Here is a 17,532-nt window from a genome sequence, read left to right on the forward strand (position 1 = left end):
CCCACGGCTCCCCCACTAGGGGCAGTCTAACTCTATTAGGGGACATGTCAATAGTAGACACTCGTCCTGATGTGAACCCCCTCCATCACTTTCACATTATTTTTGATCCAAGCGAAAAGGTGCAGTGTCACTCTGCTACTAGCGAAACAATGTTTTTACTCACTCGTGTTTTATGATGTTTTTTTGTTTTTTTTATGCTTCTGTTCGTGGCAGAAACTCCCAATTAAATGGTAAATCCTTTGACATGAAGGATGCTCATTGTTTGACAGTTTTATGTTGTGCTATGTTTGTTTTCTCCTGCTCTCTGCATGCGTTTTATGGGCTAACGATCAAAATCGACTAGCGACGTAAAAACAGACTGTAAAAAAAGAAAAGAAAAAGGGGCCACATCACACTCTTGGATTATAAATAATATAGTAAAAAGATATTTATGTATCAGCGGGTCATGGCATGGTAGTTTCTTTTATCCAGTTTGATGCACTCAATGTATTGTCTACCAAAGTGTCCAGTGTCAGTATTGACCAAATATTGGTTTTCGTGGTGTGTTTTCTTTTTTTTAAGTATAGTTTTTTACCACAGCAGGGCACAGTGATAGAGAGACGAGTTGGAAAAAAAAAGTTCAGCTAGTAATGGATGCAGTTAAAAGGTTTAGACACCGGTGTTTTAGGAGAGAAAGAGGCTCTGTCCTCACACATTTTACAGACTGGCATCAACATATGAATATTTCAGACGTAGCTGGAGACGAGGAACAGATTTTTTACATGTAATCTCATCCACTTTCTTTTGGGGGGGGGGTTAAAAGTGATATCATGAGCCAGTAGCTCAGTCGGCTGGTTTTGGGGTAAATTAAAAGCGAGATTATATGATGCTTTTGCTCGTAATGTAGTGAACTTTGGTTTTTGAGTGTGTGTCCTCATTAAATCCCCGGTGTGGAAATATTTGCCTTTTCTCGTTCTCGTGGTTAAGAGGTTAAGACTCAAACAAAGCTGCGTTCACGTCCCTGAGCCATCTTCTCTCCACAATACGGGCGCTTTCTTTCTTAAATGAACGGCATGCGTCAACGATAATGTGTGAACGTCACGCCAGGAGCTTGATTTGAAACACTAACGTTGTAATCTATTACCTGGTCACATACGTCACCTGTGTGAGCCACCAGAGCCGGGGAACTAATATAGTACACGGATGTGAGGGGTGGCGGCAGCAGAACGACGACGTTCATGCGGCGCTTTTGCAGCACTTTGTGATTTAAAAAAAAAAAAAAAAAAAATATTTCAAATGTCACGAAATGATGAGTCACACTGGTCAAAAGCTCACATCCCCTCACAGTAAACGATGCAGCAAGCTGATGACTCTCTCCTCTCCAGACAGACGCTCACCGCGATGCCATTCGTCTGGCACACGCGTGTGTGTGTGACCTGGGAGTGTCCTTCAGGGGTCCGTCTCAGTGTGCACATGTATATATCTGTCCACGCCGTGCACAACACCTGTGAGCCCGACATGCAGCTTCTGAAATATGCAGAAGCCCCCAAGGGTGGGGGGAGGGTTAAAGGGGTTATTTAGGAATGTCAGCGTGATTCCTGAAAGATTAGCGATGAGATGATGATGATGAGGAGGGAGTAATGAAGATAAAAGGGTGTTGTCCAAAGGGGGAAGGAACGCTGCAGTGCTAAAGGGTTCAAACTTGCCTCTACGCTGTCGGTCTCCTTTGTGATTCAGGTAAACTTCAGTCCATGTGCTGCTCTCATGCAGCAAAGATAAACCCAACCCAACTTGGGCGGCACCAGCCCTCCGCCGCTCGGCTCGCCTCGGAAGAAAAAGGTTCTCTGCAGAACTGAATTATTCATGGGACTCTAGAAGAGTGCAGTGAAAAATCTCCCCCCCCCCCCCACACACACACACACACACACTTGCACACAAAACCCCAATAAGTCACATTCTCACACACACACACACAGCATGCTTTATCGCCACATCTCATCTCATTCCTCAAACACGTTGCATCTTGCTTCATAGTAAATTTTCAGGTTATTCGGGCTGATTTTTGTATTTGTGCATTTTCATCTCGTGGGTTCACGGTGGTTGAATAATTGAGCGGATTTAATCTCGCGTCCGTCGCGCTCATCGCATTCCGCCGTCGGTGTCGTCCGTCTCCGTGAGGGGCGGGGTCGTGCTCTTCCAGTCCAACGCTAAGTGCTGAGTGTACGTGTGCGCCTCTGTTACATAAGTCGTTGCTGTGGTGCTGAAGCAAGAAAGGGAAATCGCAGTGAAGAAAACCCCCTCGGCGCTACCTCGAGTCGGATGCTCTCTCAGCGAGGGGGGGGGGGGGAGCCTTCACCGGAGAAGTGGGGAAGGGGGCTGAGCGGGATCGCTTACCGGGGGTGTTCCCGTGTGTGTGTGTGTGTTGGGGGGGGGGGGGAATGTTTGGTTACGAAGAAGGGAGTGGTTGGTGTTAGGGGTGCAGAGATGGTTTGGGGGAGGGGGGAGCAAAAAGGTAGTGGAAGAGATTGAAGGAGAAAGATAAAAGGGGTCGAGGACACGTAACCTTTCGCTGCAGTGGATGTGACCATGTTAATGTCCGTCTCCACACACACACACACACCTTGTCACCTTTTTAATATATCTCTCTCTGTGAGTGAGAGGTCACATCTGACTGGTATTAAACTACAACATAAAATACCTTTTTTAAATGAATATCAGACACATGCATGATATTAATGCTGCATCTTTTTACTGCCTAAGGAAGCCACTGATCTGGATTATTTCCAAACACACACACATTGCATTGATACACATATGGTCTAATTAATACGACTCAAAGACTGACACTAACCTCCCTCTCGCTCACTCAAACATACTGGATGCATGAATTTAAAATGTTCAGGGAAATGACTTCAGGGTAAAAAGCCTCTTTTCCATCTGGTAGTTCCTGCGAAGGAAATATGTTAGAACAGGTATCGTCAGGGCTTCATATTCATTTTTTTTTCTCTTTCTGCTGCATCTGTTGTCTTTTTTTTTTTTTTTTAGGATCGCAAGCTGTCAAAGGTGGAGCGTCAGCGCTTCAAGGAGGAGGCAGAGATGCTGAAGGGTCTTCAGCATCCCAACATTGTCCGCTTCTATGACTTTTGGGAGTTGCCCCTCAAAGGGAAGAAGTGCATTGTGTTGGTGACGGAGCTCATGACGTCAGGAACGCTAAAGACGTGAGTACAGTTGAAGGCAGAGTTTTGCAGACCACTGACCAAAAAAGAAATGTGCCCTCGGATCTCCGCTGGGTGCTGTTAGCTAAACACAAAACCGTTATCACTAGCGGCCCCTAGTGGCCAGGAGCCTGTTACGAGTAGTGAGAGAGGAGGCAGCAATGGAGGTATCAAACCACACAAAAAAAAAGGTGTTTTGAGAAAGTGTTGAGTCGCCCACAACCAACGAGAGGTCCTTGAGCATGCAGCCATAACAGGCCACCCAAAATACACTGCAGTTTGACGAAGCAACACGAAAGATTAGTGAATACACACTCGCTAGCGGTCGCACACACACAACCAATCGTAGGATTCCCTGGCACAGATAATAATAATAATGTAATAGTAATGTGCTTCCCTCTGCTTCCTACAGCTATCTGAAGCGCTTCAAGGTAATGAAGCCAAAGGTGCTGAGGAGCTGGTGCAGACAGATCCTGAAAGGCCTTCACTTCCTGCACACCAGGACCCCTCCCATCATCCACAGGGACCTCAAATGTGACAACATCTTCATCACCGGACCCACCGGCTCGGTCAAAATAGGGGATTTGGGACTGGCAACACTCAAGGCGGCCTCCTTTGCTAAGAGCGTCATAGGTTAGGAGGCTTTGAAATCTAACCCAGCGGATTAGTATTCCTTACGGTGCATGAAATAAATGACACATCCGTTTGCGGTATTCTTCTCTCTTCAGGCACCCCAGAGTTCATGGCGCCGGAGATGTACGAAGAACACTACGACGAGGCCGTGGACGTCTACGCCTTCGGCATGTGCATGCTAGAAATGGCCACCTCGGAATACCCCTACTCGGAGTGTCAGAACGCCGCTCAGATCTACCGCAAAGTCACGAGTGTGAGTACAGATACTGTGGCTGTTGTTTGAATGAGGCATGCATCAATTGATCATTAGCATTCACACACACACACACACACACACACGCACACGCACACACACTGTATACAACCACTTCTAGGCAATGGAGCGTTCATATATCAATAACAACGCGGTCACAAAATATTCTCTCTCCATTCTCCGAGCATGCAAACAGTTTAACTCTTCAGTCGTGTTTACACTCCAGTCTTATGAAAGGGGGGGCCTCGCATGCGTTCTGTAATATCTCGGGGTCACGCTTCGTGAACCCGTGAGAGGGTGCAAATGATGTCAGGGGGTGTTTTTTTTTTTAAAAGCTGCTTCCTTCACCACACATAATGAGTCATGGGAGTTTTTAATTGCATGAATGCAGCATATCTGTAGGGTACGAGATCTGTGAATCTATTGAGTCGCCGAGGTTTTTTAAAATTTTTTTAGATAAAGCCCACGAGGCTGTATCCCATTCTTTTTTTTTTTTTCAATGAGTGTGTCCCTGCAAGCAAAACCCGTCTTTTAGATCGAGGATTGTTTTAAAGTCACGATCGTCTTCCCGATTGGACGAAAGCCTTTTTGATTTTCCACGCAAGGGATTCAGCGGTTGTGGAAATCTTGAGATGTGACCGTCTCGCCTTGCCGTAAAAGGGAATCGGTGCGGCTGTTTTCTCGGTACTGTTCTCTGCATTGCTACTGTATACGCATGTTAGAGTAGCCTGCAGGGACCACTGCAGGATATTAATAGGAGATTGATCAAGGAGAAACCCTCCGTAGCTTTAAACTACTCCCTGAGCACATGCTGGAATGTTAAACCGGAGGATGCGTATATATATTTGAAGAATTTAGATGAAGAAAGCGAGGTCGGTGTTGAGCAAGGAACCATTTGTGTTTCCCAAAAAAGCCAAAGTGTTTATGAAAGAGTATTAAAAACTACTCAAGCCCGCTCCTGCTTGTCCATCCGTATACTCGGGATGTTCTGAACAGTCCCGGGTTATTAATTCTGTCTGAAAATTGAGACGCACGTTGAGCCCTCGGATGAAGAGAGATTAGAGCGGTTTGAAAGCTTTCTTTTGGGGGGTGCTTTTATGCCTTTTTGGGTGACAAAATCATCCTCTTCCCCAGTCAGTTATTTTACATCGACGCAGCATCCTTTTCAAGGCGCGTCGTCAGAATTTCTTTTCTTTTCTTTTTCCTCAGGGAGTGAAGCCAGCCAGCTACAACAAGGTCATGGATCCTGAAATCAAGGAGATTATTGGAGAGTGTATCTGCCAAAAGAAAGAGGAGCGGTGAGTGCCCGTCATTGTCCAGTGTCCGGCCAACGGAGGCCCCCACAAGGTGCCCCTCTTATCTTTCATGCCTTGTCTCCCCTCCCCTGCTTCATTGGCCGCGGTGCTTACACTTGGCATCTGGGCAGCACTGCGGTCTTCCCACCGTATCGGCAGGGCGTCGCTCAATTTCTCTTCCATAATGAGTTTGTGTACAGACGGGGGAAATCTCCCTTAATTACCCTCCAGTGGCTTTTTTTTTTTTCCTTCTATTCAAGGATGATTGAGTTCAGTGAGTTGGCTCTGTGTCAACGGCAAAGGTAATCCATGTCCATGTATAATTACTAGAGGTCGCACGCCATAAATTAGTGAATTATGTTTTCAATTAATTTTGCCCGTTTTCAGTTAATTTCTCCACACAAAAGTTCTCTCTCAAACGCACAACACGACACTCTTCGACCAGGACACCGCGTAACCCGGGAGTAACGGTACAAAAATACTAACAAGTGCTGTTCCTTCTCCCAGGTACACCATCAAGGAACTGTTGAACCACGCTTTCTTCGCGGAGGACACGGGTGTGAGGGTGGAGCTGGCCGAGGAGGATGATGGGAAAAAGGACTCGATGGCCCTGAAACTTTGGGTGGAGGACCACAAGAAGTTAAAAGGGAAGTACAAGGAGAGCGGAGCCATCGAGTTCACCTTTGACCTGGAAAAGGAGGTCCCCGAGGTTGTGGCACAGGAAATGGTGAGTTGAATATTTGAAGGCATAAGCTGAATTAGTTTTAACCCATGCTGATTATGCTTTGCACGCCTGGCTTGCTTGCTGTGTTCTGGCTGCTGGCATTGCTCATGCCGTCATTGTGGAATGCATTCAGATTGTCAGAGATAACGTACACTTCCAGGGTTATTCTTTCCTTTTTTTGTTTTGTGTACACAGTTTTCTGAATACCATCAGATAAGGCATAAAATAAAAAAACCTGGCCCAGAAAACAAAAACTCCACGATTACACAAACCTCAACCCTTTAAAACACTCATCAAAAATTCTGCAGCATCATGAAATTATTTATTGCGGTATGGGACTAAAAAAAGAGCTTGAGTTGAAACAGACTTCAGACGGAGAATAGAAGCAGTCATTGCGGAGGCTTTTGTTTTGTTATATAACGGGCATAAACAGGTTTTGATGGAAAAGCTAAAACGGGTACATCAGAAATATTAAAGAGACAAAGTCTTGTCACATCTGAAATGAGGAAACCTTTTTTTTTTTCAGGATTGTCCTTTTTAGTGAGACTTATTTTAAACAGATTAACGTGGTGCATCACGTGTGAGTAAAGGAGTGAGGTGTGCGTCAACTGTACATTAATCACTGTCCCTCCCAGATTATATAATTAAAAAAAGGAGTGTTCTGTTTTAATACTCATGCCACAACAGATAGCGTTGCGTTTCCATTCACAAATTATTGGAAAAGCTGTTTGGAAACGGCTCAATCTGACTCCTCCGTTGCAGGAAAAAAACCAAGAGTTGATGATTTCAAAAAGGTTGCGTGAAATTTGCTTTTTTCGTGCCTTCTGTTTTTATACAAAGAGTCCTCATTGTTGCTCTCTCCCTCCCACACATCTCTTCCCCTCTCTCCCCCTATTCGTCTGTTCTGTTGTGGCCTTGACCACACTGTCGTAGAGAGGCCTTCATTTTTATTTCCTTCCCCCCCCCAGCTTGACAATCGCCTCGGGCATGAGGGCAGACATGTGATTGTAGGCCAAGCTCGCTCACATGTCGAGTCGCTCCTCTTTAATGAGTCACTTCTCTGCAGATAACATGAGAGATGAGAGTCGTCTCCAGTAATGGACCTGGATCTCCTTCCTCCTCGCTTGTGTGCTAATGGTGCCTAATTACCACGCATACCGTGCTTTTATGCAGCGCATTAGATGAATGAACATTTAATTGGTTTTAATATGCACAAAATAAGTGTTTTTGTTGTACTGCTGAATCGTGAACGCTTTTGCATTTTAGTTTTGAGACGGAATTGGATTTGTTTCTCGCATGCACAGCATGGGTTCTTTGCATCGTGTCTTCATCTTTTGTTCTTTGCAGGTGTAACGGTCCAGACACTTCTGTTGTGAACAATGAACCCAGCTGCTGACGAATGGAACACTTCCCCACTTGAAATAGATTTCCTATTCCTTCCTTCTCTTGCTCTTTCCTTCTCCCAGTGTGCTCTCTCTTCTCTCACATGCTCCATGCTAAAAATATCCTGGAAGTCACACTCTTCTTTCCCCCCCCCCCCCCCCCCCCCCCACACTTCTTTCCTCTGTCAGGTGGAGTCTGGCTTCTTCCACGAGAGTGATGCGAAGACCGTGGGAAAGTCGATCAGGGACCGCGTGGCACTGATCAAATGGAGGCGGGAGAGAACCGTGTCCGCCGCGGTTCCAGTGGATCACGGTGAAGCGGGCCACAGGGTCCAGATGACGCCATCTCAGGGCATCGCCGCCGGGGCTGCACACGCGGGACAGCCCTTGCTGGAACCGGAGGAGCCAGAGGCAGACCAGCACAACAGGCTGCGTAACCTGCCAGCCAGTGGCACCTCGGTGACGTGTAAGAGATGCTGTTCCCCTCCACTCCGAAACACACTAACTTTTAATCTTGACTTTTTTTTGTGACTTTTTTTAACGAGTGCATGATTTCTGTGCGTCTCTGCAGCAGACGGCACCATCGATAGTGGCGTGGGCTCCACTGTGTACTCAGACTCCCACAGCAGCCAGCAGAGTGTCCTCTACCAGTCCCTGCTGGAGCCTATTACTATGGCAACACAGCAGGTCTGTATCAGGAGCACACACACACACACACACACACACACACACACCCACCCAGGTGGACCGTGCACACATTCAGATTCACCAAAATGCACACACTCTTTTGAAAGCAGCCATTGCTCACGTGGCACTTGCAGATCCGTCTTCACCAACAACAGTCGTGCATATTACTGCAATCAAGTTTGTTCATCCTCATTGTCTCCATATTGTTTTTGTTTTTGTGTGTGGTTATGATTTGTTCATTTTAAGTAACGTGTGTTTTGCTTTTGGGTTGCTCCTCCCGATCAGTGCCAGAGCATGAGCCCCTTTCTACCAGATCGACCTCACTCCTGTGAAAAGGGCGAAGTGTGGGGGGCGACACTGAGCCCGGAGCTCAGGACCCGTTTGGGAGCTGCGACCCGGAGAGGAAGCGCCCCAGTTATTGACACTCGCAGCGCGAACCACATTGCTCAACTCCACGCGCTCATTCAGTCGCGGAGATCCATCAGTCCCACCCCGACGGCACCGGAGAACCTTCTGGAACCCTCCGAGTGCCGCCGCTTTGGTGACGCCGCCGTCGGACCGCCACCCGACGCCACCGGCGAGATCTCGCTTGTGCCGAGTGGACGGAGACACTCTGACCTCAGCAGTCTTCTGAGTCTAGCCGCGCATCACAGTCACCATTTTGGGACGTACAGTGGCCACGTGTGCCAGGCTTGCCTCTCTCTGCTTCTTCTGAGGGCACGGGAAGGGTGCCACCGCCGTCCTTTCGTCGCCATGCCAACGCACCACTCTCCTTGGGACTTGAGGCAAAACCCTTCCTCTGTCGGAGCGATGGCCACGCCCCCCGGTTACGGACGGCTGAAAGGTCTGAGTGATTGTTCCGATTTCTCACTGCTGCAGCAGTCCCTGTTCAATATAATCGGCCGCAAAGCCGCCCCTGGTCTCGCCACGCCCACCCAGGCCTCCCCGCCGCGGTCCTCCGCTGCCCACAGGCCCGCACGCAACGATGGAGACGCCAGCCTGAAGAGTCCTCTGCTGTGTGGCGGTTTGGTCGAGGACCAAGAACCCGTCCGGGACTGCGAGGACAGACTCTGTGCCAGAGAGCAGCGAGTTACCAGAGCTGTGGGAGTGGTAGGTCACAAGTCGCTCCGGTTTCCCATTTGGGGTCAACTGCTTAACCCAACTCTCCCAGCCTCCTAGGAGATGGAGCATTACTCTGCATGGAGCTGGTCTAAACTCTCCACATCCCATCTACTGTCTAGAGTCTTGCTACCTGCATAGGCCTACAGAGCTGTCTGTCTTCTTAACAACCGTACGCTTGCTCGTAATGGAGGACAATCGAAAACAATCTCTAACAGACCGCGTTTCCCTGCTGATTAACCTCAACCAATCCCTTCTAGAGCTCGACTAGATTTTAACAGTTTCCTTTCTGCTTTACTGGCCTAATGCTGCACCGGCGCTTGCCTCGGATAGATGGCCTATGATTTGAAGGTGGTGGGGCGGATGTCTGATCTCCCTCCTCTCGGCCTCTCATCCCTCATTTCCCTTTCGTGTCCTTGTTTTAGCGCACACCTGTCAGCGCCTGCTCTTTTGTTGAAACATGTTTCATTAACGTATTTGTCTCCCTCATCCTGTCGTCATACTTCCGTCCGGTAATTATTGGTGGGATTTTATCCGTGACTGCTAAAATTCACTCTCAAGAGAGTCTAATTTGAATTTCTCTCATTTGTGCCCCTAGGCCGGTTCAGCAGGTCACCACGCTCAGCCATCTGCACACGTCCTGCCGTCTTCCAGCACATCGGTGCACGCGCCGCTGCAGTACCTCCAGCCTGGACAGAGTTACCCTCCTGCTCCATATTTTGGCCAACACGGTGCCGCAGCACCAACTCCAGCTAGTCCGTGCTCGGTCAACATCCAGCATACAGCCAGTGCTGCTAGCTACACCCCCACAAGTGTGCAGCAAGTTGCAGCAACTATTTCAGCATCAGCAGTGCAGCAACATGTTGCACAGAGCTACCAAGCACCGGGCCACCAGCAGCAGGCAGCAGCGGCAAGCTCCTTGACTTTTCCTTTGAATGTGCAACAAACGTGTCAGAGCTGCGTGGCCCCAACTCAACAGCAGGCTCACCCTGCATCAGGATATCCCACTCCAGGTCCGCAACAGACTGCAGCGTCCGCCCTGACGGCGCAGCAGCCAGCACAAGGCTACCCTCTTGCATCCGCAGCCCCGACTATTGCAGCCGTGGCCCAGTGTCACCCGACACATGCGCCCGGGGCACTGCAACACGTCCACGCCGCAGTCAACCTGCCAAGTCAGCCGCCTGGTCCGAGCTCCTCCACACCAGCACTTTACAGCCAACAGATAGCCATTCAACAAGAGCACCAACTGAATACTCAGACCAACATACAACTGACGCCACATGCTGGGCCGGCTTACGTTCAGCCTCAACTCCAGCACAACCAGGAAGCTCTGCACACCATGCACCAACAAATGGCACAACAGCCTACCGCCCGTCTGTCTCAAAGTCAGCAGGAGTTGCACGCCCTAACGCTACAGAAGCACAGTCAGACGGCCATGCAGACCGCGGTTCCCCAACAGAGCCAGGATGTATCCCAGTCTACAGGCCAACAGCTTCAGACCCCGGCTTCTCAACTTCATCGGACGGCGCCCCCGCCGGTGCAGGTTGAAGCCACGCACCAGAGTTACCCTGCGGTCGGTCTACCCGATGCGGCCTCGCAGAGCTACGCACATCCTGCCCTCGGTCCGCCTCAGAGCCAGTACCTGTCTTCTTCTGCTCCACAGACCTACGGAGCGCAACAGGTGAGTGTTGATGACCGCTTGACAGTACGTTGTAGCAAGGCGGCATGCATAGTGCCCTCAAGTTTTGATATGTTCATGTCGGTTTGCCCTCCTCTGACCTCGCCCTGTTTTCATTTCTCATCAGTTTCAACCCTATCTTTGCATGGCTGCTGTCCTGAACCAGGTAGAACGCCTTTTGTCTCAACACAATTGTTTCACTGTGGGACTCGATGTTGAAGGGACGGAAACAAACGCACTTAAAAAAACAAACACAAAAACACGATTATGCATATGGCGGTGCGGTTATTGCTTTTGGAGCTCCTCGTATTGTGGTGCAGCTGAATTGGAAGCAGCTGTGTTGGTGGACAGTAGGCGAATGAAAAATATGAACGGCTCAACTGGGGGGTTTTCAAAAAAAAAAAAGATGATGGAAACGTTAATAAAAACAACAACATCGGTCTTAGCCGCTGCTTCCGCCCGGCCTCCCGGGTCTCGCTCTGCGTCTGCTTTTGTGGCGCTCGGTGCTCCGGCACGTGGCAGCAGATTCAGACTCCGGCTTAGGGACAACATGGACAATGTGAGCTATTCTGATCTGTGGTCAATAGCAGGAAATGCAGATTTCCAAACTGAGAGAAGAAACTTGGATGCGCCGCCATTATTGAACTTCCTCCCTCCTTTTTTTTTTTTTTTTTTTCCCCCTGTAGAATATTCCTGCTGGTCATAGCATTTCACAGCTTGGACAAGATGGACAGGGCCACGGGCAGAGTGTCAGCCAGTCGGCTTCAAGTGTGCCCGCCCAGGTACCGCCTGCCCAACTGGGATCTGGCCTCCGACAGCTCCAACCTCTGCAGATTTCAAACCCGCTACCCCCAACACATCCATCCCAGGTATTGTCTGTTCTTGCAGCTCATCTCACCTGGATAATACCCGTTCATTCTCCTCGTGTGTGAGATATCGTATACCTCAGCAGCTTTTTTTTTTTCTCCCCCTTACTTTCTGAATTTTACAGACCGATAAAAATATGCATCGCCCTCCTGTGTTTGTTCTCTGCTCTCTAGAGTATTTGATTTTCCTCTGTTTCTTCCTTTTTTTCTTTTTTTTCTTCCTTTTTTTAGTTTCCTTCACAGTATCCCACCATCCAGGTGATGACAGCTGTGACTGACTGTGACTCCTCCTCCTACCCCCACTCCTGCAATGCCCCTCACCCTTCACCCTCCTCTTCTCTCAATCACATCTTCCTCTCTCCGGGACAGACTGTGACCCCCTCCGTTTCCCCCCTTTCTCCTCTGCACATTGAACATGTGTTGGCTTCACCCGTCCCGGTGTCCCTCATGCCTTCGCCCTGCCCCGCCGCGCTGGGCAAGGTGGGACCCTCATCCCCCCAGCACAGTGTTAGATCCGAAGCTTCTCATTCACAACCTGCACTTATATCGGCACCGGCCGCCCACCCCTTACACACACACACCGCCCCGTGCCAGAACACACACCCTCCCACAAATGGCGGCACTCAGCCTCTGATACAGGTAATTATATCGGCTGCAGTGGAGCGCAGATGTTTACCAAGAGGGTGTGAACTGGAACCTTTGCTTGTGAGATCATCGTAGTTGACACGTTAAAGTTACTGCGAGGAACTTTTGTGTGTGTGTGTGTGTCTGTGTGTCTGTGTCTGTGTCTGTGTCTGTGTGTCATTGGTTGGATTGTGCGCAAGATGCGATGAAGTCAGGCAGGTTCACCAGAAACTCCTTCAGCTCCAGCAAGGGCCTCCAGCAGCAACCGGCACCCCGCTGCTGGAGGCCCGGGCCGTATTACTGGACCCGCTGGAGGGAAGAGAGTCATGGGAGAACCAGAACCAGGACTGAGCGGAGCCCTGCTGCAGTAAAATTAGAGGTTTTCCCATCACTTTGGTCCGCAAAATCAACACAAAACTAAAGTTCCTCGTAGAAACTTTAAAGTCGAATTAATTCAATAATGCAGTGTTGGTATACTCGCTGCACTTCACACATTAAAACCCTGTTGAGTCTGTTTGAGGTCATGCAAACGTGTTGAGATATTCCAACTTTTGGATCGAGAGTCTTCCAAGATGACATCCTAATGTTTAAATTGAGTTGTGCTATCTTGTTTGTCTTCCCCGGCAGGCGCAGCTCAGCCATCCCGAGCTCGTCCCATCTGCTCAGCTCAGCCAGCCCGTCGTCTTCTCCTCACCTTTGCAGAACGGGTCCGACGTGGGCCCGGTCACCGCCGCTGCCCAGCTGGACAACAAGAACCCGTGCCAGCTGGCCCCGCAGGCCCAGAGTCAGGTCCAGAGCCAGATTCCTGCACTGCAGCCCTCTGACTCTCAGAAAGCATTATCTGGGTCTGCCAGTTTCAATCTGACTCAGCAGAAACAGCTCGGTAGTCTCACCGGAGCTGCAGGTCAGGGTCCAACAGAGACTAACGCGGAGGTATGGCCATATGACTCACTTCCACTCTCATTTTAGATTTCTTCCACTGCCCACCTTGCTTTGCAAATACACTAGTGCATTCCCGTGTTGTGTCACTGTACTTCCTCTCAAGTCACCATCCGGAATGTCGAATACATTGCTACACTCTTTTATTTCTTCTCTCTTGACTATTTGTTTCTGTAGGATCAAGCAGCAGAGAAACACACTGGAGGACAGAGCTACGACAGGTACCAGCTTTATTCCCATCAGTCAGGGATCCTCACAGTTCAAAGGTATATCGGATGAGAGTAAACTTTAGTGTCTAGAGCAGCATTCTGTTGGTCTTAAGCAATTTTTACATCCTCTCTTACTGCAGATTTAAATAATCAGACGTTCTATTGTTGACATGGTTGCAGTAGCCACACCCATCTTGAAAGGATGACGAGCAGAACCTTTTGGCTCAAACCAAAAGTAAAACCAAAAGCATTGACTGTTTGATTTTATACACTCGTTGTTTGCCTTTTTATAAAACATTGAGGCGTTCCACAAATGACGGAACAACTGCTAACTAGCTAGCTGTTAAAACAGTCCTATTTCTCATATATTGTAATATTTGATGCGTTGACATCCGTCTGCCATCGGCCAAAGGACAGCTGTCTGTACCCAGACGGACCCCTCTTATGGCATCCATCAATCTTCCTTTTGGTTTAAGATCGGTTGCTCCCTCATAATCAATAGCAGATAGCTTATCCCCCACAAATCTATATCCCTTTTTAAGCTCATGCGGAGTTAAGTGTCACCCACGGTTGATGTATCAGGCTCTTGCCAAATCCTGCAGGCATTCCAGAGCGGCGATAAACTTTACAAAAGCTCTTCGCTCAGCACCACACGGAGGTCGACATCCAGTGGACGACGTGTTTACTATTTCTCCGTTTGTCGATGTGCCGTCTTTTCTTGGGCAACAGTCCTGAACAATGTTTGAACAGGAACCTTCTTATCTCGAAGTCGTCGGGGGGCCGGCCTAAATGTAGAGCCGTTGCGCGGCGATGCTTTTTTTTTTTTTTAACCGATGCGCTCGCCCCCTTCTCCTCAGCGTCAACTCCGACGCCACCTCGGGGAAGGAGATGAGCGACGGCTGCGAGGGGACCCACGGGGGCAAAGTCCGCAAGCACCACCGCAGGTCCACGCGCACCCGATCTCGGCAAGAGAAGATCAGCAGGCCGAAGCTCAACATGCTCAACGTGGGTCTCCAAAAATATGTTCCCACCATTTTTTTTTTTTTTTAAAAGACACCTCCCTTGAAGTCGAAGCATGCGATGCATTTTTACTGCGTCTGCTCTCGTTGCAGGTGTGCAACACTGGCGACAAGATGGTGGAGTGTCAGTTGGAAACGCACAACCACAAGATGGTCACTTTCAAGTTTGACCTGGATGGCGACGCACCGGAAGAGATTGCGACATACATGGTACGCCGGGGACCGAGTCGGTGCCACTTGAAGGTTTTTCGGGGGCGAGAGATGCTTCCTGAGATGCTTCCTGGAAGCTCAGAACTCGGAAACTCCCCGTGTTGCTGTGCTGAGCTGCAATGCAGCAAAAAATATTTGTCTCTCTCTCTCTCTCTTGCTCCTTCTCTCTCCTCCTGTCCCAACCAATTTATACTGGGCACATGTTTATAGATGTATAGATAAATATTTATGGCATAACTGCTCCACCAACTTATCATGTGTAATACAAGCGGACCGAGGCAAATGCCAACTTGTGATAGGCATAAGCAATAGGATTTATCAACTTTACGTTTCCGGAATGATTAAAATCTTTTTGTCGCCTTTTTATTGAATAGAAAATGTATCCGGTACTCTTTCCTAGGCGTGTTTTTTTTTTTTACAGTTTTATTTCAAGCATTTCTTTCCTCCCAATGTTCTGTCGCCGCAGGTGGAGAATGACTTCATCCTGCCTGTGGAAAGAGAAGTGTTCATCGAGCAGCTCAAGGACATAGTGGACAAGGCCGAGGACATGCTGAGCGAGGACACCGAGGGCGAGAAGACCTCCGACCAAGGAGGCAGTCCCAAACAGAGCGAGAGCGCTCCGGGAACGGAGGTGAGAGAAAGGAACCGTTTTGACGGTGAATCGTTGCGATTGCCTTGGACTCATCATCTCAAGATCACTCTGCACCCAACGCTGCCAACAAGAGCTGCCAAAAATACCATTTCTGCTGATGGGACATTTTGATCTAACTGAATTAGTTTCTGAGGTTCAGCTTCTCTTTTTTTTCTTCTTTTTTTGTGTTGAGAAAACCTTTTTAAATGCTTATTTTAAATGGATGCACGTGCATCAAATCTGTGTAGTAATCCTTCCTTTTCTTTAGGGATTGAAGGCTTCTGCACCCAGCACACCGCAGCCGGTGTACCAGCAAAATGGTAAGATTTTGAGCTACCTGGAACTTATTTATTCACTCCCTCTTTTTTTAAGATGTAGTTAAACTCCGAGGATGACTTTCTGAATCAATTTGGAAGTTTCCTCTGATTCTTTATTTTACTTTTCAAGCGGTCAGTTACTGAATTGATATTATAGTAGTTGGGCATTTATGAGAGTTTCTTTTTTCGCCCTCTATCCTCTACAGTCCTCCACACTGGCAAGCGCTGGTTCATCATCTGCCCCGTGGCTGAGACGCCGATATTGGACAAAGAGAAGACGCCATCTCACGCCTCTACAGCACAGGGTACGCCGCACACTCAGAACCGCAGCGTCATTAATGCTTCACGCCTTGAGATTCACTACTTTGCCCTCCGAGCCCAACGAGCGGCAGCTTTCTCTGCCGGTAGTATATCCTCTATAGAGTGAGCTGGATATTTTCTGTCTTGACTTGCTGCTGTTGTTTATAGTGAAAATGGTGCGCATGCATCAGAGTGTGCTTCTGTGTGGTTCATCTGTTGGGGTCGGTTATATAAGAGTGCTTCTGCAGACGGAGCCTGATGGGGGAAGACAGGCAGTGACGTAACACTCGGGCACCCACAGGGACCCCAGCCTCCCTTCATAATGACCGTGGCTGTTTAGCTCCCAATCGGATCTGCTCCTAATTAACTTTTTTTATGTCCCCCCCTCCCCCAGAATCTGAAAAGGCTGCGTCCTCATCAGTCAGGCCCAACGGCATTGCTACGGCAACCCCAGTCGCATCCGTATCCTCCCGAAGCCCGGCATCATCCTCCTCCTCCTCCTTGTTGCCCCCTGCAGCGCAGGCCTCAGTTCAACCTCAAGACCCGAACATCGACGTGACCCGGATCCAGCAGCCTCAGCCCTGTGTGAACAAACACCCCCTTGCCGCTGGCGGCGCCGGCCGTCACAACTTCCTTCCCGTGGAAGAGCCTTGCATCACCGCCGTCTCCATGGTGACGGACATTCCGTGCTGCGCTATTGTGCCGCCCGGCTCTCTGGATGTGAACGCTTTTGATAAAGGAGCGGCCGGCGGTTCGACCTCTTCCCAAACGAATCAGCCCAATCAGAAGGCCAGTAGTCCCTCTGGAGAACTAGCCCCTCAGCTGGCCTGCCATCAGTCTGTGGTGCTGCAGCAGCCCTACGCCACGCCCATGCAGCCCGGCACGGTCACCTCTCAGCCCCAGAGTCCGGCGCACCAGACCCCGCAGAACTCCCAGTCGTCGAGCCACCAGCAGCCGGCGAGCGGGGGGCCGGGCGAGTCGGACAGCGAGGGTCCGCGCAGGGTGGAGTTCGCAGACCGCACCATCAAGACTCTGGACGAGAAGCTGAGGAACCTGTTGTACCAGGAGCACGCTCCCTCACAGCCCGCCAGCGCTGCGTCCGACACCCAGGTCTCCGGTACAGAGGGAGTCGGCTCGCCTCCGGTCTCAGACGGCCAGAGCTCCGAGGGGGCGCATACGAAGAAGAAAGGGGAGCTGCTGGTAAAATACACCTCCGTGTGTGTATGTTTGTTTACGTGTGTGAGGAAATCTGAGCTTTCAGACGCTGGTAAAGTTAATGGCAACATCATTGAATTGTTTCCCTGCACTGTATCATCAATTTGACTATTGGCTGTTAAGCACAAGACGAATACTGTGTTTAGAAAGCGGGGAGGGTAACACAATTACTGCCGTCGGCACCGTAACTCATCGTGATCTCTTTCTCTGGCAGCTTCATTTTGTGTGTGTGTGTCT

At 49.4% G+C, this 17,532-nt stretch overlaps 1 protein-coding gene across 2 annotated transcripts in view; it reads left to right on the forward strand.

The window, feature by feature from the left end:
- LOC117733922 (serine/threonine-protein kinase WNK2) overlaps positions 1-17,532 on the forward strand; it is a 42,698-nt gene that overhangs the window by 16,222 nt on the left and 8,944 nt on the right. The window contains exons 3-21 of one of the 2 annotated variants that reach the window (XM_034537865.1): positions 3,025-3,197; positions 3,607-3,827; positions 3,923-4,080; positions 5,290-5,378; positions 5,883-6,102; positions 7,671-7,947; positions 8,053-8,168; positions 8,454-9,278; positions 9,886-10,968; positions 11,093-11,131; positions 11,652-11,834; positions 13,083-13,388; positions 13,572-13,660; positions 14,461-14,608; positions 14,716-14,832; positions 15,299-15,463; positions 15,732-15,783; positions 15,987-16,085; positions 16,475-17,280. In XM_034537865.1, the coding sequence (XP_034393756.1) occupies positions 3,025-3,197; positions 3,607-3,827; positions 3,923-4,080; positions 5,290-5,378; positions 5,883-6,102; positions 7,671-7,947; positions 8,053-8,168; positions 8,454-9,278; positions 9,886-10,968; positions 11,093-11,131; positions 11,652-11,834; positions 13,083-13,388; positions 13,572-13,660; positions 14,461-14,608; positions 14,716-14,832; positions 15,299-15,463; positions 15,732-15,783; positions 15,987-16,085; positions 16,475-17,280 (5,166 nt within the window). The remainder of the gene's footprint in view (positions 1-3,024; positions 3,198-3,606; positions 3,828-3,922; positions 4,081-5,289; positions 5,379-5,882; positions 6,103-7,670; positions 7,948-8,052; positions 8,169-8,453; positions 9,279-9,885; positions 10,969-11,092; positions 11,132-11,651; positions 11,835-13,082; positions 13,389-13,571; positions 13,661-14,460; positions 14,609-14,715; positions 14,833-15,298; positions 15,464-15,731; positions 15,784-15,986; positions 16,086-16,474; positions 17,281-17,532) is intronic. The other variant, XM_034537866.1, reaches the window with a different exon arrangement.

The sequence above is a fragment of the Cyclopterus lumpus genome, chromosome 7 (genome assembly GCF_009769545.1).
Source record: "Cyclopterus lumpus isolate fCycLum1 chromosome 7, fCycLum1.pri, whole genome shotgun sequence".
Taxonomy (NCBI): Eukaryota; Metazoa; Chordata; class Actinopteri; order Perciformes; family Cyclopteridae; genus Cyclopterus; species Cyclopterus lumpus.